This window comes from Diabrotica virgifera, chromosome 1, assembly GCF_917563875.1.
Source record: "Diabrotica virgifera virgifera chromosome 1, PGI_DIABVI_V3a".
NCBI classification, from domain to species: Eukaryota; Metazoa; Arthropoda; class Insecta; order Coleoptera; family Chrysomelidae; genus Diabrotica; species Diabrotica virgifera.
This window is the reverse complement of record NC_065443.1, coordinates 75,583,944-75,611,774: the sequence shown is the minus strand read 5'-3', so window position 1 is coordinate 75,611,774 and position 27,831 is coordinate 75,583,944. Positions and strand designations below refer to the sequence as shown.

Below are 27,831 nucleotides of genomic sequence, written 5' to 3'. Positions count from 1 at the left end.
TTCTTTGATCTGCGGCCTCCCTTAGACAGTAATAAAGGTTTGCCATGACAGCAACGACCTCGTCATAACTTTCCATTGTCGACTATACAAATTTTATTTTTGTTTCTTCGATTAGTATATCACATGAAATCATATGTTTTTTCACAATTTATTTGTTTCTTATTTCAAGTTTCATGTTTCACGTCTCATGTTTCACGTTTTATGTTATTTTAATCTGCCTTAGGAAGCATTTTCAGATTAGGTGAATTGTGTTAAATTGCCTTAAAATTATCTGAGGAATCTCCCGTCGTCATTTGTTAGAGTTTCTGGACACCCTGTATGTTGTTAGTGGTAGATATTATCCTGATATTGTAGATATTATCCTGATATTGTTTCCTATATTTGATAGCAAAATGTACTAACACTAACAACACCAGAATAAATCGATTTTTAAATACAGCATCTATCTACTTGCAACTTTTTGCATTGTGTTCAGGATAACATCAGGAAAAGGTGTATAATGTAAAAATGGGTGGAAATTGCATCTTAGTGCATAACGTGCATCCAAAAGTGCATAAACCTGTCAAAATCAGTGTATGAAGGGCAAAATTTTGTTATTTGGGAGGTTTATGGAGTTACGAATACGCAAGCAGAACCGATCTCAGAATCATCTAGTGCCCAGAGTTGCTGCTAAGGCACGTCATCTGGAGTTTCGTGGGATATCGGCAATAAATTAAAAAAAAACAGAATATTCGATGGTTTTTGGGATGGCCGAACACGAATATGACATTACAACCGACCCTCGGAGCACCTGGTGCCCAGGGTGACTGATCTCGAATTTAAGAGAGTTTTTCGGGGTCGATTCTGATGGCGTATTCAGTTCAGCAACCACAAAACTCTTCGAGTAATCTACTTGCATCACTTTAGTGTCTGAACGCCTCGAAATTTAAGAATACGGGGTGTATATCAGTCACCTCGAGCACTAGGTAAAGATCTGTTCTAATGTGACATTCTTGTTCAGAAACCCCAAAAACCACCTGAGTAATCTGTCTGTATCAATTTACTGCCAAAATTAATATATAAATATGGTATAGAAAATGCTTAGCAAATAAAAAGGTACCATAAAATATCATTTTATTATAATACTAAAATACAGGGTGTCCCATTTAAGAAAACTCAGAAAATAGTCATTCCGAGTTTCAAGTTTCAACCAACCCCGTATACTAAAATTAAACATTTTGGTATACTATTATTAACTGACAATAGTAGACTATATTAAAAATCGTTTAAACATAAATTAATAGAAGTTTGGATATCAAATCACTAACAATATGTATAGGGTGTGAATGTTCCTACAAAATTAAAAAAAAAACGTAATTATATTTTAAACTACCTCGTATAATATTTCGAAACACTATATTTTCTTAAAGAGAACATCGAGTAGAATCCAAAAATGTAAAAATATACAGGGTATTCCATTTAAAAAAACATAAATTTTTGTCACCCTGTGAAAACGGGTAACCCTGTATATTAGAAAATACTGTTAAATTATAGTCCTATCTGTGGCACATGTTTTACCTAAATAACTTTTTTCGTATATCTTACGACAAACGAGTAATTGGACTAGCCCCCACTAATGCCCCACCCTGTATACAAAATATCCATAAAACCATCCTGCCTCTTTGTATATAGACTTATATTAAGATTCTTGAAACATGTGCAAAATGGCATGACTAAGAAAATCGTTGACTTTTTCACGAATTTTCTTACAAATCTAGGACTCCTGCCGTCTTAGAAGAACCGTTTAACCTTCCTGCCGAGTACCGAAAAGGTATTGATTGTATTTGAGTATTATAACTTTTTAAAGGCAAGACTTAAAAAATCACGGAATCAGGGTGAAAATTTTCCGCAGAATTTTCCAAGGGACAAGTATGCTTAAACATTAGGGGACGTCATGCCAATATTTTTTTGATCATTTTGAAATAAATATGTTTAGTTTATTAAGTTGGCAGGACTTAGAAAATCATGAAAATTTCATTATTTTCCTTACATGTTTGTATACATATATACTCCGTTACCCCGTTTGCAACCCTCCTGCCCAAAAAATTTTCTTCATAAAATCGATAGTATCCTGTCTATCTACGGATATGGCAGGACTTAGAAATTCATCGCAAAACCCTGTTTTTATTTTTTGGGAAAATCTAATTTTTACAGGAAAATGTCACAGGAAATTTGTGGATGTTTCCACAGATTGTAAGTACATCGTCTACCCTTCCAGTATTTCAAAAGGCAGGACTTAGAAAATCGTGGCTGAACTTCTGTATAATATCTCCCAGTCTAAAAAAGTTTATTTGAAGAAAGTGTATTTTTTGTTCTCCTTAATGGCGGTACAAGCTCGTTTTTTTAATATTGTATTTAATTACAGAGTAATTTCCACATATTAATATATTTTTCAAATTGGGCTCTGTACCGCCATTCTTTATGATATTACGAATACGTGTGCCAAATATCTCGAAAAAATATTCAAAATTATAGCCGCAATCTTGGAACGCGTTTTCGCTACCTGTTGATCGCTACTGTTTCCTCTTAAGTATTTGTAACTTAATACTTTTTCAATTTTAATGACCACATACTTATTTTAGACCACATACTTATTACCACATACTTATTTTAGAAGACATTCAAACCGAAGAGTGCTTCTCGAGTACCTAGTCCTTTTCTGAACCCCATGTAATTACTAATATCTAACTCCAACTTTTGATAAACTCGCTGTGCATGATTTTTAGAAATATCTTTAGTAGATGGCTCATTAAAGATATTGTTCGATGTTCTTTTCTTTTGCATTGGATTTCTTTGGCAGTCTAACGAATGTAGACAATAAGTACAATATTGTACCTATTCAGTAGGAACCTCATCAGGTCCATTTGGCTTTCCAGTTTTGGAATTTCTAAATGCCATTTCTACTTCACATTTTAGGATTTCCTGAACAATGTTATTTCTGTTGTCCTCAAACAATTCTCTTATGTATTCACACCATCTATTAATTATCTCTGTTAAATCTGTGATAATCTTTCCGTCTTTGTTATTTAGCAAACGTATTTGATATCTTCTTTGGGTTCCTGTAATTTCTTTTACTTTTTTGTGTATATTGAATGTGTCACAATTTCTTTCATAGTTTTCCATTTCTACACATTGTTATTTAATCCATGATTCTTTGGCCTTTTTATTCTTTACTTTATGTTCTTTTCAACCTCTGTATTTTTCTGCATTTTTTTCATTTTACGTCTTTCATCCATTAGTTCTAGTATGTCTGGTGTCATCCGCACCTGATGTTTCTTTGCAGATTTGGTTAGGTGTTTCTTTCCCGTAGTTCTTATTGTAGTGTTTATATACTTCAGTTTTTCATCTATTTTGTCTATTCTGCGGATTTGGATTTCTGCTACACTGAAGCTGCTGTTTATTTCTTCTCGCACTGTTTGTCGTAGGTGTTCACTTTTAAGCTGCCTTAAGTCTAACGCTGTGATGATGGTTTTTCTTATTTTCTTTGGTCTAGCTTCTATCACAGATACTACTGATGGACTCATCATCATCATTATCATCATCATTCAACCCGGATCTATCCACTGCTGGATATAGGTCTCCCTCAGTCTTTTCCATGTATTTCTGTTTTGTGCTGTTTGCATCCAGTTTTTGTCGATCCGTTTTGTGTCATCAGACCATCTTGTTGGCGGACGAACTCTACTTCGATATGCTTCTTGCTTGGTCTCCAGGGTAACAATATATGTTATGTTTTTGTATTTAGATACGTACAAATAATATTTAAAATAAAATCCATAAGGAAAAATTTCCCGTAACTGGCTGTATACCATTAATTACAAAAATTGAAGAAAGACTTCTGTGTAAAAGGTATATTTATTAAAACCCCAATAAAGGGCTACATTAAAGAGAGAGCATCATCAGTGTTCTAAGCCTAAAATAAGTACAACCATAATTAGTGAAGACAAGAGTAAAAAAATTTAAAGGTTGACCAAGATAAAAAATTAGGTTATACTTACAAGCTCTACATGCTAAGCCACCAAAAATACATAGGTTAAAACCCTTAAAACGCCGACCAAAAGTCTTACATTGGCGTGTATTATGTTAAACCCTGGCGATGGGTGAAAATGAAAAAGATATACCTCACAGCATTATATGACTCTACCACGTGTATGTGGGTGGTTGAGTTGATTTCTCTGTCTTCACAAAGAGAAAGGTGAAAGCCAACTAATTACAGGTGACAGGTAAAAAAGCGTTTCTGACTGATGACAGCACAAGACAGACGGTCCAACATGAAGATTTGTGAACTGATATGTAGTTAGGTACACTAGCCAATAGTTTTAAAAAATTTATTTGTAGCAAAATACGATAATAACAACAAACATCATATGCTGGGATTATAAGTATTCACTATTAAACTACCAAGAATGATATACAAAGTGGAAGTAACGGTATTTGAAAACCAATTGTCAGTGGGGTTTAATAAGTGCATTATAAAAGATACGCAACCAACCATACATGAGTGTATTTTAAATAAAATGAAGATCTTATTTTTGTTTTAATAGTTGAAAAATAATACATATGATCTAATACATTTAGGGCAGAGAAAATAAGTGAATATTTTTTCCAATACTATTAAACATAGTGAAGGCAATGTCTAGGTTGAAGTTGCCACTCTTATAAGTGTGCAGTTATTTGACATCCAGCATTTTGACATTTATATTTTTAAAATAAAAATATAAATCGACGAACATGACTATTTCATGGGAAACTCCTTTACAGTATAGTGTAGGAAACAGAGGTTACCTCGCAAATTGGACACAAGTCCGGTTTTATTTGTTTTTTTGGTATATCAAGGGGTGCTTATTATAAGACTAACTTTTTCTTAAAAAATTCGCCCCGGAACCCCCCTTTTCGTCCCTTTAAGGGGGTAATTTGTGGTTTTTGCGAAACGTAGCACTTCCTGTACGTTTTGCAAAAAATTTATTTAATGGTAAAATAAAGAGGACCATATTTCCTACTATTTATTTCCCCATAGCATATGTCTTTTGCATAAACGGCGACACACACCGTTTAGCGGGGGTGACGCCCCAAAGTTGACAAGTTTTTAAAAAAGATGTTTTAAAAAAAAATATTTTCCCTAACTTTAATGGAAATCAAGAAGAAACCCTGTGGCAATTAATAACAAATAAGTGGCTGAACTTTTGATATAGGTTTCATTAAGACTAATTGCTCATTTTTTAATTACAAGGTGTTACATTTTAAAATAGCCTTGTTATACCATCTGAACCGTTTATGCTAGAGTAAAAAAACTTATAGCGATTACCCATTTACAAGTATTAATTACAAATGTGTATAATGCACCCCCATATTTTCCCCGGAACTACCCCATAAAAAGGAGAATTAATAATGAAAATAATCAAAAATTGATTTTGGGCCACCATTGTGGCTTTAGGGTGGAAAGAAAGTAAAATATGCAAAGATTCTAATGTGTAGCAGACAGTGTGTTCTTTTATTTTCCATAAGTGTCTTATCAATCAAATAAATAGGTGGCGAAAAAAAAACTTGAACCTGAAAAAGCATTTCTGCGGTTTATGGCGCCACTGTGCCGTAACGGTTGCTTATACTAAAAAATACATAGGACCTTATTTGTAGAGAAAATAGTGGTCTTTAATTCTGTGTAAGTCAGTTTTGTTTCAAAAAAAATATATAGGTAATGAGAAAATCGTAAAAACGAGCTCGCCAAGGGATAGGGGTAGTTTCTGCAGTTTATTTTCAAGGATATGGGTAGTTTCCACAGAGATATTGCAATAACCATATATATTTATGAAAATCACTGCTCATGGAGCATATGCCCATATGGGTCAAAAAGCAAAAAAAAAATTTTTTTCAACCCCACATTTTATTTTTTTTTTTTGCTACACGGGTTGCATCAAGAAATCGCTTTTGGGATCCATGCATGGGTAATAAGAACGTGCACAAAATGATAAATGAAGCATTTTAATAAAGGGCATGGCGTGTAAAGGATTCCAAGAAAATCACTTTCTTTATTAATTCTCTTTTTTTGTGGTGGCTCTGGGAAAAAAATGGGGATGCATTATACAAATTTGTAAATAACACCAGGACGTAGATAATCGCTGAGAGTTTTTTTACTCTAGCATAAGCGGTTCAGATGGTATAAAAAGAGGTTTTTTAAAATGTAACACCCTGTAATTAAAAAATGGGAATTTGCACTTAAATGAAACCTATACGAAAAAATCAGCCACTTATTTGTAATTAATTGCCGTAGGGTTTCTTCTTGATTTCCATTACAGTTAGGGAAAAATATTTTTTTTACAAACATCTTTTTTAAAAACTTGTCAACTTTGTGGCGCCACTCCCGCTAAACGGTGGGTAACAGTCATATTCTGTCGGAAAATAAATGGTAGGAAATAGTCCTCTTCATTTTACTATTAATTACCTCCTTTAATGGGATGAAAAGAGGGGTTCCGGGGCGAAATTTTTTAAGAAAAAGTTAGTCTCATAATAATCCCCACTTGATATATCAAAAAAGAATAAAACCGGACTTGTGTCCATTTTACGAAGTTCAACCTCTGTTTCCTACACTAGTAGATACATCAAAACAATTTAAATAAAAAGAAGAAAAAATAGTTATTCCCTGTTTTTGTTTATTTATTTTGGTACCTATGAAAAGCAGACTTAATTTTAGGAGAAAATTAAATCGAGCTACTAATTTTAAACTTTTATTTTGTATACAAACATTAACGAGCCTCGAGTTATTCCCACTTCTCACAATTGACTATAAATAAAAGCAAATTATTTTTAGAAAACCTTTCTGTCGCCTGTCTTAATATTATTTTTTTGACGTAAAAGGCGTGTTTTCTTAAGCAGCCTCATATTCTAAATAGCAAACATTAGTTTTATTTATCACTTTCAAATATAAATGAGAAGCGAAAAATATTGTTAATAAATATACAGTGAGGACATTTAGCTTGGAATAAATTCAGTAACACGTCCATTTTTATTTTTAAAGTTTGATTTTTTTCCATATATATCATACTAATGACGTCATCCATCTGGGCATGATGACATAATAGATGATTTTTTTAAATGAGATTAGGGGTCGTATGATAGCTCATTTGAAAGGTTATTTAATTCTCTATTCAGTAATATATACATTAACCTAATTATTTATACAGAATATCAAAAAAAATTTATTAAATTAATTGAGACAAAAAGAAGATTGTGAGTAATTTATTTAATTCAAAATACATTTTACTGCTGTCATAAAACATAAAAAAATGTTTATTTGACAAATAAATATTGTTCTTCGCTTAAATTCAATGTTCAAGCTGCCACCCACCTGCCTCTTAGCAGTTTGAACATTTAATTTAAACGAAAAGCAAGATTTGTCAAATAAACTTTTTTTTCTGTTTTCTGACAGCAGTAAAACGTATTTTGAATTGAATACATTACATACAATCTTTTCTGTCTCAATTAATTTAATTAAAAAAAAATTTAGACACTGTATAAATAATTACGTTGAAGTTCCTATTACTGAATAGAGAATGTAATAACATTTCAAATGAGTTTTCACACGACTCCTACTCTCTTTTAAAAAAATCATCTATTACGTCATCATGCCCAGATGGATTACGTCACTAGTATGATATATTTATGTATATGCCAAGAAAACATAATTTAAAAATAAAAATCGACCGGTTTAGGGTTTTCTCTCCAAAATCGACCATTCTCGAAAAAATGAATTTATTCCAACCTAAACGCCCTCGCTGTATATGTAACATTATGAAGGGTACATGCAAAGAAGGTGCTATGTCAATTTTTGCAGAAAATAAGTTCCTGGTCCCTCTGTTAACCAGTGATCTCGACTACCGTTCTACAAATCAATCACCGGCTATGAACGTGTTGAGTCAGGAATAACAATATATTTTAATTTCTCTAGTCAGGCTAAGAAGGTCGCAAGTCTGCGTGGTCCCGGCGAAAAAAGTGCTATGTCATGTTCTACACATAATCTGATGCCATCGCTGTAATTCCAGCAAATTTAGTAAATAAACGTGTTTTCGTCTGTCATAAATAATAAACAAACACCAGAGAGTCTTAATCTTTAAAACCATTTTTCTCGAAACTTATTATTTTGACACAGCACCTTATTTGCCTGTACCCTTCACAAATTTAGGTATAAGAAATAATAATAAATAAATAACATAAATAATTTAAGATACGATTCACAATAAATGTGGCAATAGTTTGGTATTGTTTAATTTTTTACCAAAAATTTATTCGCTCCGTGCATGACTGCCGCGACACCTAGCGTAGTCGCCTGACATTTTTGGCGGCCACAATTTGACGTTTAACATATGATACACATATGACATATTTGACTTTAATATGTAATATTTATTAACCATTTTTGATAAACAAACAACATTGTTATACGCTGTGAGCTCGTACGTAGAGGGGATATTTACAAATTCGCGAACGCCAGTAGTGGCAAGTCTGTAAACGTTTACCGGAAATTTGACATAAATGTCAAAGTGATTAATTTAAAATTAAAATTAAAAACATTAATTATAAAAAATATTAGTTGGTCAAAGCTGTGGTATATATTTTTACCTTAAATATACTTACGTTTTAAATACTGAATTTAAGTTTTTTTAATGTTCCGTAATATCGTTGATTGAAATAAAGGGTAATCCTAGCGCCATCTACACGATAATTGTGAAAGTATCCGAAGTAAGAAATTCATATTTTATCAATAGAACGTCAAAATGATTAGCAAAATATTAAAAAAAATCGAGTACAATTTAATTAATTTTTTGCGTTGTAAATATTAAGCGATAACAATTAAATAATAAATTTAAAAATTACCGGTGAAAGTTGAATTAGTAATCCGCCAGGAGCGCCACCAGCGAAGCTCAGAGCCTATACGCTCTGAGCTTCGCTGGTGTCGCTCCTAGCGGTTACTAATTCAACTTTCACCGGTAATTTTTAAATTTATTATTTAATTGTTATCGCTTAATATTTACAACGCTAAAAAGTAATTAAATTGTAATAGATTTTTTTAAGATTTTGCTAATCATTTTGACGTTCTATTGATGAAATATTAATTTCTTACTTCGCATACTTTCACAATTATCATGTAGATGGCGCTAAGATTAATTTATAATTACATATTACAGAACATTAAAAAACGCAAATTCAGTATTTAAAACGTAAGTATATTTAAGGTAAAAATATAAACCGCAGCTTTGATCAACTAATATTTTTTATAATTAATGTTTTTAATTTTAATTTAAAATTAATCACTTTGACATTTATGTCAAATTTCCGGTAAACGTTTACAGACTTGTCACTACTGGCGCTCACGAATTTATAAATATCCCCTCTACGTACGAGCTCACAGCGTATACAAACAATAAGTGTGTTCGCGGAGACAGTCAGGGACTAGTCCACGATAAGTGGAGCATGCGCACTTTAAAATAATATAAATAATACCGTTGATGGATAAATAAAGAAGGTATATTTACTATTAATTAATTATCAATTATTAATGTACTGGTATATTTACCAATAAACGATAATAAAATCCATGAGGAAAATAAACTTCCTGTAGCTGGCTGTATACCATAAATCACAAAAATACCAGGTTTTTGTAAAAGGTATATTTTAAAATACCCTAAATAAGGGTCACAATGCAAAACGTTTTCGGATTAATAAATCCATCATCAGTGTTTAAAAGCCCCAAAATTAAGTATAACCTAATTAATTGAGATAAAAGTTATAAAAATTGACAGAGGTTTTAAAAAAACAAGAGGACATACTTACAAAAATTGCATGCCTGAGCCACCAAAATGTATTGGGTAAATACATAGTCCTTTAGATAATCCTTTACCTCTACCATACCTTTTTTTTCATTAAATTTTAAATAAGTTTCAACAGTTTCCTTATTGGTAGTTTTAGCATCTCTTCTGGTTAAGTTGACTAGTTAATTCTTGCCTCGTATCGCTTAGTACAGTGGTCGGCAAAGTGCGGCTCCAGAGCTGCATGTGGCTCTTTGACTCTTTAAGTACGGCTCTGGCACAAATATCCACGGAAAACGCAATAATGTTTTTCATTAAAAGACCTTAGGTACATCTTATTTTAATAAATTAGCATTTGCAAACTTTAGTATTTTGTTAAAAATCCTCTTCGTAACAGAGTTAAAATTTTCTTATTTTGAAATTGACATTGGTAGCTTTCTTTGAAATATACAGTCGAACCCGCTTATTGGAATAGCCTTTGTGCAAGGCAAAAATATTCTTATAACCGGGATATTCTAATAACCGATCATTGGTGGCTAGTCGAAATAAGTGTTACCGAATATACGTAATAATATTATTTACATACTGTGACAATGTGTAGTTTTACATACTATGCCAATATGTAGTTTTATTACATACTATGCCAATATGTATATCATATTATATGTACCTACATATTCAGTGTATGTATATTATATGGTTATATTATATGGTTTTAGGTCTTTTTACGTCAATAATACAGTAGTGTAACTAGTACTTATCTATGTATGTGTTAAATACCAAATTACATTACATGTATGTGAATGAATACATTATATAATTAATAGGAAATGTATGCAATATGTAAATATTTTCTTATTAAAATGCATACCTATATAACAAAATTACTTTTTTTTTCTTGAGAAATTATTGGTAATTATAGCTTTTTCGTTGTTAATCCGTGTGGTCATCCTTAATCCATTGGTTGAATAGAAGTTTTATTGGCGTCAAGAAATGGATTGTTACATTCTTGTTCTTTTCTCTTCTTTTCGAATTTAACAAAGCCATAATTCCATCTTGCAAACAAGTAGGTACTCTCTGAGTGAATTCTAACTAAACTGCTTCTAACAATTTTATAACAGGCAACAGTGCCTTTGTGTAGACAAATAAAAATTATTTTATGACCCATGCATTTGTCGGCTATGCTAAAGATCGAATTGGTATTCCTAACAAAGTAATAAATATTTATTACCCTAATAATATCTAATCCAGCACTACCGGCCGTTGACGACAAACCATAATACCAAACATAATTTAAATTTTTAGTAAATTGTAAAAAAATATATTCTTTGACCTGCAAAATATGCTAATAAGCGGTATTATCTAGTTAGATCCTATTCCAATAAACAGATAAATTTATTAAGGAGTAAATGGAAATGTTTCGGGAACTTGCATTTATATTCCATAAACCGGGATATTCCTATAACAGGGATTCTAATAAGCGGGTTAGACTGTAATTGCTGGATTTAAAAAACAAGGATAAATGGCGCTCTAAATTCGAATGTCTTTGTGTTGAATTAGAAATAATTGGAGAAGAAAAAATGTGATCTTAGTGGTCGACAACACAAGTGGTATGGTCGACAACGGCATAGGCGCAAAATTTCGCGCCAACGTATTTTAAATGCATTCATTGTTTTCGAATCCTCAGAAAACTAATAAGTATTTTTGAAAAAATTTAAACGCAGAATGAAAGATTACATTATTACCGAGGGTCGAAAGTCCCTGAAAACTTCTACAATGTTTATTTTAATAAGTTACGGGGGTGAAAAAAAAAAGAAAAAATTTAGTATGATTTTTAATTTCAAATATTTCATTCAAAAGAAACTTTTTGTTTATTCTATGGGACTTTCGGCCATCGGTAATAATGTAATCATTCATTCTGTAATTAAATTTTTCAAAAATATTTATTAGTTTTCTCAAGATTCGAACAAAATTAATTCATTTAAATAGCATTGGACCAAGGTTTTGTGCCTACCCCCTTAAGTATGCAATTTAGTGTTATTGAGTGTACTACTTATTTCACAATAAAACACTGAAAACTTTTGTTTTCTATACTTTCACAAAATTTATAATTTACAACTACATATGTGACTACAGCTGATTCGGCAGAGTGCCTTTCTCATCACTTGAGAAAGGCACTCTGCCGAAACAGCTGTAGTCACATAGTTGTACATAATAAATTTTGTGGAAGTATAGAAAACAAAAGTTTTCAGTGTTTTATTGTGAGATAAAATGAACTTCCATCAAGTAACGGTCGAATCCATCAATTACTACTTATTTAGTGTAATAGAAGTTTGAATCTACTAAACAAGCAGATTTGGCTCCCAATTTTTTTTAATTATTGTAATGTTCATATTTGGCTCTTTGGCTTATAAGTTTGCCGACCACTGGCTTAGTATATTGCAATGACATGGGTTGTGTATGGCAATATCTTCTTATATATTCAATATTTTCATTCAGCTTACCTACAAAATTCAATGAATATTGCCATGGACCCTTTTGAATGCTCAACCCTGTATATTTTGGAAATATAATTAATTCAGTGAACTTATTATATCTCATCTTATGTACCCATGTCATATTTCAATGACATGGGATGTGTACGGCAATCTCTTCTTCCATTTCGCATTTTCACCTTACCTACAAAATTCAATGAATAGGTATTGCCAAATATCAGAGTGGACCCTTTTGAGTGCCCAACCCTGTGTATTTTGAAAATACAGTTATTTCAGTGAACTTATTATATCTCATCTTATAAACGAACAATATATACGTTTCTTTTTCTCCAGTTTTATGGCCGCACGTTTAAAGAAGCGTGGAACATCCAGAGAATATTCTGTTCATTATCTTTGTAGTTCACATAATATCTTCCCTATTATCTCATTTCCCATTTACTCCATATTCCAGTAAACAACGAAAATTAAAAACATTAAATTTGATATGAAATTTGAAAAATACATTTACAAATACGGTTCACATTTCTGCTAGAGCGTGCGCTGTGATCGATTTGACTGTCCGCAGCATACACTTCACGCATAGCAAATTGACAGTTATTAATTTGCTCATTAGGAACTCCAGTTAGTTCAATGCTAAAAATAAGATGTAGGCAAGAAGCTGGTATTTTCTCAATTTTTCCGATTAAAATTCCTCTCTGACATTAGTTCATTATACTCGTATGATTAATTGTATGTTTGAATCAGCCAGACCAAGATCTAAGTGGACAATCATAAAGTTTTAGACAAAAATCACTTTTAACAATTCTAGAGTTTTGCTCTTGTCGATCATAAAAGATCATGAATATGTACTGTTCTTCTTCTTCAAGTTCCATGAAAGTTTTCGATCGTTAGATATTTTGTTGCCTACTATATTTTTGCTATCGTGGCTTTATTGACTTCTTCTTCTTCATGTGCCTTGTCCGTTGCGGACGTTGGCTATCATCATAGCATTTTTAATTTTGTTTGCGGCGTTTACGAATAACTCGATCGATGTTAGTTCAAACCATTTTCGTGTTTTAAAGCCATGCGTGTCTTCTTCTTCCGGGTCCGCGTTTGTTCTCTATTTTACCCTGCATTATCAATTAGTATATATTTTACCCTGTATTATCAGTTACAGTGTACGATATTAATTTATTATTTGTCATAATATGACCGAGGTATTCAAGTTTCCGTTTTTCAATTATGAAAGAGATGTCTTTTTGTTTTCCAGTTCGGCGCAATACCTCAACGTTGTTGGCGTGGGTCGTCCAGGATATTTTGAGGATAGATCGGTACACCCACATTTCGAATGCCTCTAGCTTTTTCATTAGTGTTTCCGTTATTGTCCAGGCCTCTGCTCGATACAGCAAGGAAATTCATAGCATTTTGCAGCCGTATTTTTATTGGGAGAGATATGTCGCAATGGGTGAATATATTTCTCATGTTGTTAAATGTTGCTCTGGCGTTTTCAACTCTAGATTGTATTTCGGTTGTTTAATCCAAGTTCGAGTTGACGACTGTTCCAAGGTATACATATTATAATGAATTAATTGGTTTTTTATTTTTAATTTTCTGGCCGGTTTCTGAGTTTTGGCTCACCAGCATTCATTTTATTTTATTTATGTTAAGGTTAAGTCCTCTTTCTTCACTCGCTCTTTGTACCCTGTCCATAAAATGTTGAAGTTCCTTGGTATGCGAAATTTTCGCATAATTAAGTATAGTTTATCTATGTTTATGTTGTCATAAGCTTACCGAAACTCTGCAAAGATTTAGATACAGTATTTTTTTTACATCTTCATTTCTCCTACCTTCAAATCTTGTTATGTCTCTCTTCTGATAAATATGATTCTTATACACTAAAATTCTTTCTCATCTCCCTGATAATGAAGATATCGAACTTTATCGACTAAGTTGATCACCATGTGTACCTACTCGTTTTATTCGGTGGCGCTTAAAGTCCCGACAGCCAAAATCCCGACAGCCTAAATCCCGACGGCCAAAACACCGATATGCCAGCAAAATCCCGACCACTACATTTTGAATATTGATTGTTTCCTTTTCAAAGGCAAAACCAAATCATATTATAGAGTATTGAAATTGAAAAATTAATTACTTGCTAATAAGTACAGGTACTAATTATTACCTATGTATTTTAAAAGAAAAAAATATTAAACACTTTATTTTATAATACAGGGTGAGTCATGAGGAACTGTACGTACTCCTACCTCGTATAGAGGGCCCTATGGGGAATAACAAATGACCATTAAAAAGTGTCTGCTCCCATTGTTTAATAATATACAGGTCGAGCTTCGCATTTTGACAAAAATTTGTATTCGTCATAATTTTTGAACGGTCAGATCGATGTATCTCTTATTTTGGTCAATCGTTACACTTTTGCCACCTAATCAACTGATTTATTCAAACTAGAAAAAAATCAGGTGCGGCTTTAAAAAAATTAGTTCGTTTGGGTCTTAGAAAAAAATTCACCCTGTATACGCTTTTTGAAAACTCTAATATGATTTTTACAAATTAAACAAATAGGCAATTAAAATGGCATATTTATTTTTTTCCCCACACGATTACTTCATTTTTTATAAAAAAAAATCAAATTTGACTATGAATAATTAAAAGTTTGGTAAAGTGAACCATAGATTTAAAAAAAAATAACTTTTATTACAAAAATGAATTTTTTTTGAACAAATATTTAATTTATGTTATCACCCAATCAACTGATTTATTCAAACTAGAAAAAAATCAGGCCCGGATTTAAAAAATTAGTTTGTTTGGGTCTTAGAAAAAATTTCACCTTGTATACGTTTTTTGAAAACTCTAATATGAATTTTACAAATAAGACAAGTAGGCAATTAAAACGGCATATTCATTTTTTCCCCACACGATTATTTATTTTTTTTTTTAAATCAAATTTGACTATGCATAAAAAGTTTGGCAAAGTTTTTGCATAGATTTAAAAAAATTAACTTTTTTTACAAAAATTAATTTACAAAAACAACGTTTTTCTTAAAATTAAAAGTTTTACCATTTTTTTTTTTTTTTTTTTCTATAACACGTCTAGATCTAAAACTTCCCATAACACTTCTTTTGAACTCTATAGTTTAACATACACGTGATCAAATTGATAAATTTTAAATTTTTTCACCTAATTTTTGCGATTTACAAGTTTGCAACTTTTACAAGAAGAAAACTGAAAGTCTACAACAACTTTCATAGTCTTCACAATGGTAAGAGGTATGTGCTGTAAATATTTCAGAAAAAAAAAATATTAAAATGGAACAGAGTTGTAGCGAGTTAAACCGTGAGTTCATTTTTTTTTCATTTTTAGGTTAAAATTCCGATTTTGACAAATTTTATTTTTTAATAAAAAATTCAGTAATCGTGTGGGGAAAAAATAAATATGCCATTTTAATTGCCTATTTGTCTTATTTGTAAAATTCATATTAGAGTTTTCAAAAAGCGTATACATGGTGAAATTTTTTCTAAGACCAAAACGAACTAATTTTTTAAATCCGGACCTGATTTTTCTCTAGTTTGAATAAATCAGTTGTTTGGATGGTAACATAAATTATTTATTTGTGCAAAAAAAATTAATTTTTGTAATAAAAGTTATTTTTTTAAATCTATGGTTCACTTTACCAAACTTTTAATTCATAGTGAAATTTGATTTTTTTATAAAAAATGAAGTAATCGTGTGCGGAAAAAAATAAATATGCCATTTTAATTGCCTACTTGTCTAATTTGTAAAATTTTGTACATTTGTATTTTGACAACGACACCCAATTTGGGCGTCGAAACGTTAATAAAATTATTTTTCAATTTATTTGTGGCTTATTTCCCATCAAAATAGTTAATTATCAGATAAACATTTCAACAATAAAAATGTATGTAATATAATATTTGAGAGATAATTTGTATTTGTGTAATTTGAAATATACCATAGTAAAAAAAATGACTCATGGCACACGCCGGCAGAAACAACAGGCACCTGTCTGTAGTATTCCTTTACATATTTATTTCAAACTGTCTTAGCATTGTTTAAAAAAGACTAAAAGACTATTAAAAAAATTCTTTTTTAAACAATGGTCTTTAGTTTTCACTGTTCTTAAATAAAATAACATCGTTCCCATTGTGGTGACTGTATTGTGTGTAGTACAGTCTTGTATTGTTCTCTACCGTTTGCTTACGTTTGTGTTTGCGTGTTTTTAGTGATTTAGATGTGTAGGTACTACTGTGCATATTTATATATATTTCATGTTATTCAATTCTAACGGAGTTCATCTGTAAGTATACCGTATTTTATTAATTTTTACCATATTCTCCGGCTAACCCGAATTTTCGATAACCAGGATCGACCGCGGTCCCGATTAATCCCAGTTATCGGGGTTCCACTGTACCTACATATATCATTGGACTATGTATTGGCAAAAAAAAATAATTTACCTAATTCATACAGGGTGAGTCATGAGGAACTGAACATACTCCTACCTCGTATAGAGGCTCCTATGGGGAATAACAAATGACCAATAAAAAGTGTCTGCTCCCCTTGTTTAATAATATATAGGGCGAGTTTCACATTTTGACAAAAATGTATATTCGTCATAATTTTTGAACGGTCAGATTGATGTGTCTCTTATTTTTGTCAATCGTTACACTATTACCACCTAATCAACTGATGTATTCAAACTAGAAAACAATCAGGTCCGGCTTTAAAAAATTAGTTCGTTTGGGTCTTAAAAAAATTTCACCCTGTATACGCTTTTTGAAAACTCTAATATGAATTTTACAAATTAGACAAATAGGCAATTAAAATGGCATATTTATTTTTTTTCCCCACACGATTACTTAATTTTTTATAAAAAAATCATATGAATTAAAAGTTTGGTAAAGTAAACCACAGATTTAAAAAATTAACTTTTATTACAAAAATTAATTTTTTTTTAATATTTGATTTATGTTACCACCCGATCAACTGATTTATTCAAACTTAAAAAAATCAGGTCCGACTTTAAAAAATTAGTTCGTTTGGGTCTTAGAAAAAATTTCACCCTGTATACGCTTTTTGAAAACTTTAATATGAATTTTACAAATTAGACAAATAGGTAATTAAAGTGGCATATTTATTTTTCCCCACACGATTACTTAATTTTTTATTAAAAAATCAAATTTGTCAAAATCGGAATTTTAACCTAAAAATGAAAAAACAAAGATGAAATCACGGTTTAACTCGCTACAACGTTCCATTTAAATTTTTTTTTCTGAAATTTTTACAACACATATCTCTTACCATTGTGAAGACTATGACAATTGTTGTACTTGTTCTCGTAAAAGTTATGAATTTTTAAAAATAAAAGGTGCAGCTTCGTGAATTGCAAAGTTAAATCGCAAAAATTAAGTAAAAAAATTTAAAATTTATCTATTTGATCACGTCTATGTTAAACTATAAAGTCCAAAGAGAAGTGAAACTTTTAATTTTAAGAAAAACGTTGTTTAATTTTTTTTTTTTTAATTTTTATGGTAAAATTGCGATTTTGACCAATTTGATTTTTTAATAAAAAATTAAGTAATCGTGTGGGGAAAAAAATAAATTAGCCATTTTAATTGCTATTTGTCTAATTTGTAAAATTCATATTAGAGTTTTCAAAAAGCGTATACAGGGTGAAATTTTTTCTAAGATCAATACGAAATAATTTTTTAAATCCGGGCCTGATTTTTTTCTAGTTTGAATAAATCAGTTGATTGGGTGGTAACATAAATCAAATATCTGTTTAAAAAAAATTATTTTTGCAATAAAAGTTAATTTTTTTAGATGTATCTTTACCAAATTTTTAATTTATAGTCAAGTTTGTTTTATTTTATAAAAAAATTAAGTAATCTTGTGGGGAAAAATAAACATGCCATTTTACTTGCCTATTTGTCTAATTTGTAAAATTAATATTAGAGTTTTCAAAAAGCGTATACAGGGTGAAATTTTTTCTAAGACCCAAACGAACTAATCTTTTAAAGCCGCACATGATTTTTTTCTAGTTTGAATAAATCAGTTGATTAGGTGGTAATAGTGTAACGATTGCCCAAAATAAGAGACACGTCGATCTGACCGTTCAAGAATTATGACGAATATAAATTTCTGTCAAAATGCGGAACTCGCCCTGTAAATTATTAAACAATGGGAGCAGACACTTTTTAATGGTCATTTTTTATTCCCCATAGGGGCCTCTATACGAGGTAAGAGTATGTACAGTTCCTCATGACCCTGTATACCCACGTTAGAAATTTTATTTAGAAAATTAGGTCATATTGTAGCGTAATTACTGTTAAAATAATACTCTCGGTTCGTTTATACGAATTTATTTATACAAGTTACAGACGAATTTATATTATACACTAACTCTATTGACAAAATCCGTCCCAATTTATAGCTCAGCCGTTATTCTGGAACTATCTACGCTCATCTCTAGTTATTGTCCAGACGTTCGGAGAATTTCTCGTCTTCCTTCCCGCTACATCGCGTCTTATCTAGAATGATCCACGTGGAATGTGTATGTGGAGATGGGATCTGTTATACGAGGGTCGGTCATTAATTATTTTGTTACAGTATTAAAATTTAATGGAAATACTTAAATGTTTAGTAACAAAAAATAAAAAACAGGTGGCCATAAACAAAAAACCAGAAATAAATGTGTTAGAAATATGTTAAAAAGAAACTTATCAAACCTCTCGGGATTCTGGCGTGTCGGGATTTTGGCCTGTCGGGATTCTGGCGTGTCGGTATTTTGGGCGTCGGGATTTTGGCTGTCGTGATTTTGGCTGTCGGGATTTTGTCTGTCGGGATTTTGGGATAGACCCGTTTTATTAATGTTGCTTACCATGTGAAATAAAAATTTTTGGTACACGTTCAATTTTTTCTTATTTGTGGGTGTATTTTGTCTAAAAACTAATTTCTATTTTTTACTGTCTGCCAGATTTGTTCTGTCTCTTTGCGTAGTTGTTTGATTTTAACTATAATTTTATAATATAATGTTTTAATACAATCTTTTTAACAGACAGAATATGGCCTCTCGGAAGACCAAGTGGCCGAATTCAAAGAAGCCTTTATGCTCTTCGACAAGGACGAAGACGGGACAATCACAATGGCTGAGTTGGGGGTAGTGATGAGATCCTTAGGGCAGCGGCCTACTGAAACTGAATTACGAGATATGGTCAATGAAGTGGATCAAGATGGAAACGGAACTATCGAGTTTAATGAGTTTTTGCAGATGATGTCGAAGAAAATGAAAGATGCGGATGGAGAAGAAGAGTTGAAGGAAGCTTTTAGGTAAGTCTTAATTATTTAGCAATTTGAAGTTTTATTTCGGGAGAAATAAAACTTCGGGCAACATTAAATTGGAGGGTCCGAGAAGTTAGCTACAGATATAAGGAAATGAAGGCGTGACAGTGTTGCCATGTGTTCTTAAAATAAATCGGAAAAGAGCATGTGATATATTTTTATTAATTTATTTATTAACATGGAAAACACTAACTATGTAGATAAAATAAGGAGAAAAAAATTTAAATTTCTCTAATTATGTCGACATAACAAGATTTTAGTATCAATAACAAAGTTAAAAAGTGTAAAATAAGTAAAATTCTGCTGCTTTAAGATTTTACTTAACATTGATTAAAGACAGAAATAATTAAATATAATGTAAATAATAACAGACTCCAGAATATATGCAACTGAAAACACAGATATACAAACAAGTCCACAGAAACATTCAAAAACGGTGATAATAACAGGCTCCAGAATATATGCAACTGAAAATACAGATATGTCCACAGTACTATTAGGAAAAATAATTTCTCTAAAATGGAAGTTATAGCTATTTATATGGGTAAAAGGACTATAAGTCTTTCACGTGCTGCAATAGTTGTAGGCATTTTACTATTTAAAAAAATACAAAATAAACACGAAAATAGCGTACTGACGAAGTGAGCACTTTTCAGTAACTAAGGGCATTTCAGTATTCAGGTACATTAATTCCAAATAATAAAATAATAAAAAGAAATATTTATAATATAATAAAAAGAAAGGCATAAAATGTATATCTGCGGAACATCTGTGCAATCTGGCAAACGCAAATTTAAACGTTCTGACTCTATTGCCAAATCTCTCCAGGAATCTATCAGGGCAATTGCCACAAAAAAATTTCTAGTAATTAACTGCAATGAATATTAAAACAAAGAACAAATATTTATTCATTCGTGTTTTACATGAATTAAAAAATATCAAAATCCATAGAATAATGTAAAAAGGTAGTTTTTGAAGCTTTCTCTGTATATTTGAAGCCTGCAATATATTATACATTATATACATTATAATCACATGGCAACACTGTCAAACTTCAATTCAACGTTCTATGAAAATCTAATGTGGCTAACTTCTCGGACCCTCCAACTTAATGAAGTCCAAAACTTCTTTTGGGACAAGTTTCTGATTACGCCTTCGTGGCTTCTATTACATCCTTGCAAACCAAACAAATACTGAATTAAAGAAGACACGGGAAGGTCTATAATTTGCACCTCGCTTCCTGTCCGTTCAGCGTGGCAAAATTCCAACTAAAACTTGGTTTCGATTCTCAGTTAGGAGTAAAACTAATACAGTAGAATTCGCCGTAAAACGAAATCAAGAAAAGTATTATACTTCAAAAGACTAAGTTTTCACTCTAATGGCATATAAAACAACGTAATGTTACTCTACATCCCACCAGACTGAAAACAATGGAAACCTTCTCTGGTTACACTTCCGAGGCTTCTACAATTTGCAAGCCATACGGATGCTGAGACTAAGGAAGATGAGGGAATTCTACAGTTTATAATTCGCGTCCTATCTGCTCAGCGCGGTAAAGTTCCAACGAGAATGGTTCCCTTCGTACTCCAATCAGAGTAAACATGTAAATCAAAAATGAAAAATGAATAATCACTTTCAATTTCGTTGCAAGACGGAAATACAGCCAAATCATATTCTAGTCCAATCAGAGAGTGCAGCAAGCACCTCTACCGGTTTCGAAACTCATTAGTCTCTCATCAGGAGGCACATATGCTGCTCTCTCTGATCCAACCAAAACAAACCCCGGCGTGCAGTCACGGATCGCAACGAACGAAATGGCATAGATGCCCTAGCGGCAACTGCTAGAAAAAGACTAAGTTTTCACTCTAATGGCATATAAATCAACGTAATGTTACTCTACATCCCACCAGACTGAAAACAATGGGAACCTTCTCTGGTTACACCTCCGAGGCTTCTACAATTTGCAAGCCATACGGATGCTGGGACTAAGGAAGGTAAGGGAATTCTACAATTTATAATTCACGTCCCATCTACTCAGCGCGGTTAAGTTCCAACGAGAATGATTTCCTTCGTACTCCAATCAGAGTAAACATGTAAATCAAAAATGAAAAATGAATAACCATGTGCCTCCTGATGAGAGACTAATAAGTTTCGATACCGGTAGAGGTGCTTGCTGCACTCTCTGATTGGACTAGAATATGATTCGGCTGTATTTTCGTTTTGCAACGAAATTGAAAGTGATTATTCATTTTTCATTTTTGATTTACATGTTTACTCTGATTGAAGTACGAAGGGAACCATTCTCGTTGGAACTTTACCGCGCTGAGCAGATGGGACGTGAATTATAAATTTTAGAATTCCCTCATCTTCCTTAGTCTCAGCATCCAATTGTAGAAGCCTCGGAGGTGTAACCAGAAAAGGTTCCCATTGTTTTCAGTCTGGTGGGATGTAGAGTAACATTACGTTGTTTTATATGCCATTAGAGTGAAAACTTAGTCTTTTGCTAGCAGTTGCCGCTAGGGCATCTATGCCATTTCGTTCGCTGCGATCCGTGACTGCACGCCGGGGTTTGTTTTGGTTGGATCAGAGAGAGCAGCATATGTGCCTCCTGATGAGAGACTAATGAGTTTCGAAACCGGTAGAGGTGCTTGCTGCACTCTCTGATTGGACTAGAATATGATTCGGCTGTATTTTCGTTTTGCAACGAAATTGAGAGTGGTTATTCATTTTTTATTATATTTCAGTTCGTTCAGAGAGCGCCATAAACACCCTTACTAGTTTCACTCTCATTAGAGATCATCAGAGAGTGTATATATGTCTGAACAAATTGAAACAAATCAAGCCTCCTAGTACCAAATCACGACGAAATAACTCGATATGGATGCCATAGCGACATCTGTCTAAAACAATTTCCGGAGAAATAAAACTTCTAATGAGACCAAGTTTCTGGTTACGCCTTCGTGGTTTCTATTACTTGCAAACCAAACAAATACTGAATTAAAGAAGACACGGGAATTCTGATCTCCGTGTCTTCGGGGATATTATAAAATATCTACGAGGTAGGTAAAGAACTATGTACTATTTAAGTGGACACAATCGAACAAATCGCTTATTGAATAAGCAAATAGATGTATGTACATATCCGATTATTTCCAAATCACAAAAATTTGTTGAATCACAATAAGACTATAGCTGTTTTGTTATATTCCATAATTTTCGAGATGTTTTAACATCCAGATGCTCATCATTTGCTAAATTTAATGATATTGGATTATTTGCTTATACACAGGCATGGAACTACATTTTATTACATACATAAATATCTCAGTCTGGATAAATTGTTGATTTATGTGCTTATTTACAGGAGCCAGAACTATATATTACATACATGACTATAATATTATACATAATACATGATAATAAAATTTTATTTGAAAAAATCTCATTTTTAACTATTTATTTTTACTTATTTTTAGAGTGTTCGATAAAAACAATGATGGACTGATTTCATCAACGGAATTGCGTCATGTGATGACTAGTTTAGGGGAACGGCTTTCGGAGGAAGAAGTCAATGACATGATTAAAGAAGCTGATTTAGACGGAGATGGTCAAGTTAATTATGAAGGTAAAAAAATTATGTTACATCCTATTTATTTTAGAGATTTCAATATTTAATATACAGGGTGTAAGAAAAAGGTAGGTAATAAATTAAATCAACTATTCTGGGACCAAAAATAGTTCGATTGAACCTAACTTACCTTAGTACAGTTGTGCACATTAAAAAGAGACAGCCCTTTGAAGTTACAAAATGAAAATCGATGTTTTCCAAATATTCCAATATATCGAAAGATGTTAGAGATTTTATATTGAAAATGGTATTGTGGCTCTCTTATGGTAGGAACATCTTAAAAAAGAATAACAGTGAAATTTGTACAGACCATAAAAATTTTATAGGGGGTTTGTTCCCTTAAACCCCCCAAATGTTTGTATACGTTCCAATTAAATTATTATTGTGGTACCATTAGTTAAACACAATGTTTTTAAAACTTTTTGCTTCTTAGTACTTTTTGATAAGCCAGTTTATATCGAGATATTTTGAATATTTGTAAGATCCACCACATATTCGTAAATGGTTAAGTAAGAATATAGAGACCTGGTAATAATATTTTGAAAATTCATTTTCGATTTTCATTTTGCAACTTCACAGGGCTGTAACTTTTTTACATGCACATTTGTACAAAGGTAAGTTAGGTTGAATCGAATTATTTTTGGTCCCAAAATATGTGATTTAATTTATGACCTACCTTTTTGGTACACCCTGTATAAGATGTTGTTATATTTAAAAGGGTAACTTTGGTTGACAAAACGACTTAAAAATAATAGTTTGGTATATTTTGAAGCGAAAAAGAAACTAAGGTTAAAAAGGGGAAAGGGAAAAGATGGAATGACATTTAAGCTTAAGTGTTAAGCTTTTATTCCTATTTACAAAAAAGAATCAACAAAATATTGCAACAGACAGATCGTACAGTGGAACCAACCTCCCATCATCATCAATGAGATACTAAAGTGAATACTTTTGCCACAGAGCCTTTAAGAGTAATGAGGATTTCTCCCTAGAAGAGGCAGAACAGAAGACATTCTTAACCGTAGTAATATAGGAAAATTGTGGGAAATATGGCAGGGTACAAAGTGGTTAAATAGTTTAATTACTTGGATTCCATTATCACCAATAGTGGAGCCACAGACAGGCGTTGAGTGGGCCCCTACATTTAAAGGTACTTCTCCTAGAATATGTGGCTAACTTGGGCATTGCAGCAAGATTTCCGTCTTCTGTTATCGTGTGAAGGCACTTGGGGTTGAGATTGTTACCTTGTGTGTCGATTGTGTGTGGGTCGTCTGCTTATGTTTTTCTTCTTGTGTTGTCCTCCTTCTAGGAGGATGCTGTCTTTTGATTTATTAACTCATTACTTACGGGTTGACTGCTTCTGTCCTCTTCTTCTTCTTTGAGTACCGTGCCCAAATTATAGACGTGGGTAGCTTCCATGACAATTTGCCGATATCGTTATCGATCTTGAGCGGCATGTAACAATTATTTATCTGCTGATAAGCCAGTCCATTGACGAAGGTTTCGGAGCCATAAATATTTCTTCCTATCAATACCTCTTTTTCCTTCAATCTTTCTGTTGAGTATTAACGGCAGCATTCAGTATCTGCTACCTCTCATTATATGTCCCAGATATTCAGGTTTTCTCTTTTTTATTATCTTCATCAGGTCACCTTCGCCTTGAACTATTCTGTTTGAAATGTGTTGAACCCATGATATTCGGAGCATTCTGCGAGATAACCACATCTTGAATCATCCACCGTTCTGTGCTCCGAAAGGAAGGATATTAGCCTTAATAGTCCATTTCTTTCTGTATCTTCTATCAGTGCACCTTCTACTGTTGTTCGATCCTTTGTAGCTCCTGTGTTTGTCCAATGACCTGCTTCATCGATAGCTGACTTTAAAAACGGCTTAAAATACGACAATTTTAATTTTTGAGCTCTGTCAATTGCTATACAGTGCGGTGGAATAAGTGTTGCCCCCCCCTGTTAACTTTTTTATTTTAAGAATATGAGCAAAACTCTCGGACAGGTCGATTTTTAAACTAACCACAGTATATTATAGCATCAGCGTTTCTAACTTTACGCGATCCCTCTTCAGGTGACAGCCATAACTTTGATTTTTTTTAATGGTAAAGTACATCATGTGACACCTCATTTAACAGCTTTTGAAATACTGATTTCAAAAATATATAATACTTTAATCCTTTTTGAGACCGTAGGCGCAACATTTCGGTCGAACACTTTTTAAACGCATTTATTTTTTTTCGAATTCTGAGAAAACTAATAAGTATTTTTGAAAAATTTAAACGCAGAATGAAATATTATATTATTACCGAGGGCTGACAGTCCCTTAGAATAAACAAAAAGTTTCTTTTGAATGATATATTTGAAAGTAAAAATCACACTAAATTTTCTCTTTTTTTCACCACTGTGACTTATTAAAATAAACATTATAGGAGTTCTCAGGGACTTTGGACCATCGAGAATACTGTAAAATTTCATTCTGCGTTTAAATTTTTCAAAAATATTTATTAGTTTTTTCAGGATTCGAAAAAAATGATTGCATTTAGAAAGAATTCGACCGAAATTTTGCGCCTACGCTCTCAAACAGGATTAAAGTATTATACATTTTTGAAATCAGTATTTTAAGAGCTTTTAAATGAGGTGTCACATGATGTACTTTCCCATTTAAAAAAATCAAAGTTATGGCTGTCACCTGAAGAGGGATCGAGTAAAGTTCGAAACGTTGATGCTATAATATACTATGGTTAGTTTAAAAATCGACCTGTCCGAGCGTTTTGCTTATATTCTTAAAATAATCAAGTTAACAGGGAGGGGGACAACACTTATTCCACCGCACTGTACATATGTGTTGTACATTACGTCATCAGTGTCGACGTAATGTCGTAGTCTACAATTTTTTTAAATACAAACCGAGGTCAGGGATACCTCATATCAAAGGTATTGTAATCGGCTTTGCAACGATGCAATTGTTTGAATATTTACCTTCAGCAATGATGCAATCAGAAAGACGGACAGAAAATTATTTCGTAAAGTAATTAATTTAGTGAATGAGTATTCATGATCCATGAGTGACTTCATTTTACTTAACTTAGTACATAATTTTGGTTAAGGTTAAAGAAACAAATATTCAAATAATACACCGTGTTACGAAGGCGATTTGGGAACCTTCAGATGCTGCCTCCCGTGCCGTCTGTTGGTACAGTAGAGCGTCGATTATCCGAACTAATTGGGGGACATGGGTGTTCAGAAAACCGATTTGTTCGGATAATCGAACTATATTGAGATTGTCGTACATATTTATCCACAAGTGAATAAAAACCATATTTATATAACTGTATATTTGTTTATACCTTGATAATGACAAATAGCAAGTAAACAAAAAAGTGCAGTCTTTGCAACAACATATTTTTGGATACACAATTAAAGAAAATTGAAAATATTTTAAGTGTTAATTACTAACGTGTGCTCAGTACTCGAGTGCGGGGCGCGGGAGTCGGGAGTTCGATAACCGGTCGTTCGGTTGATCGACGTTCGATAATCGACGCTCTACTGTATTTAAAAAACAATTGATTACATCATTGCTTCAAAAGCGATGTAATTTCCAACTCATATAAAACTATTTATGACCATCTTAAAACTAAAATTGAGGTATTTTCAGATTTTTTTAAAGTTGTTTAAAAAATAAATAGAAAACAATAAATTATACCCAAAATAAAAGGAGTAAAATTGATATTGGTCATTTTTAAGTGTAAAAGACATGTATTACTAAGATCAAAACAGAAAAGCTCCTTTAGGGGAAAACGCGAAATTTCCAAAAAAAAAAGGTTGTCTATCTGTGAAATCTATAACATTAAATATTTACAGTGGAACCCCGATAACTCGGCCTCCGATAACCCGGAAGTCCGGATAACCCGGACCGATTTTTATGAGACAAAACAAACATTTTTTCGGTTTGACTGAGTTTTTAGCAAGAAGTGAAATACTGTATAAAACTGTACGTAATTTAGATGTATTGTCCATATGTATTTCATGTTTTCGCAATTATAGTGGAGTTTATCTGAACCTAACTATACAATATTTTATTAATTTTTACCATATTCTCCTGCTAACCCGGATTTTCTATAACCCGGATCGGCCGCGGTCCCGATTAATCCGACTTATCGAGGTTCCACTGTATTTTGTAAATAAATTAAAACTTTCGTACCTCTAAAATCTCATTATTATTGATAAAATAGTATCTACATGATTTATCACTTTCCTATTTTAAAATTTAATAACTAACTGCATGATTTAATTATTTTTTTTTTTTTTTTATTAGAAAAATATGTCGCATCCACCAAAAGGTTATTAGCGACGGAACAAAATATAAATAACAAAATTAAACAATTACAGATTGTACAAAATGTTTCTGGATCTGAGATAATTAACTATATTATTGTCACAGGAACAGTTTTGACCTAGAGCCTGTGGTAGAGCGTTTGGGATCTTGTAGCGCTGTCTTTCTTGGTGATAT

At 32.2% G+C, this 27,831-nt stretch overlaps 1 protein-coding gene across 1 annotated transcript in view; it reads left to right on the top strand.

The window, feature by feature from the left end:
- The window catches only part of LOC114330235 (neo-calmodulin-like), a 56,497-nt gene that overhangs the window by 10,338 nt on the left and 18,328 nt on the right, over positions 1-27,831 (top strand). The window contains exons 2-3 of the mRNA XM_028279558.2: positions 19,405-19,676; positions 23,165-23,313. Coding sequence (XP_028135359.1) covers positions 19,405-19,676; positions 23,165-23,313 — 421 coding nt within the window. The remainder of the gene's footprint in view (positions 1-19,404; positions 19,677-23,164; positions 23,314-27,831) is intronic.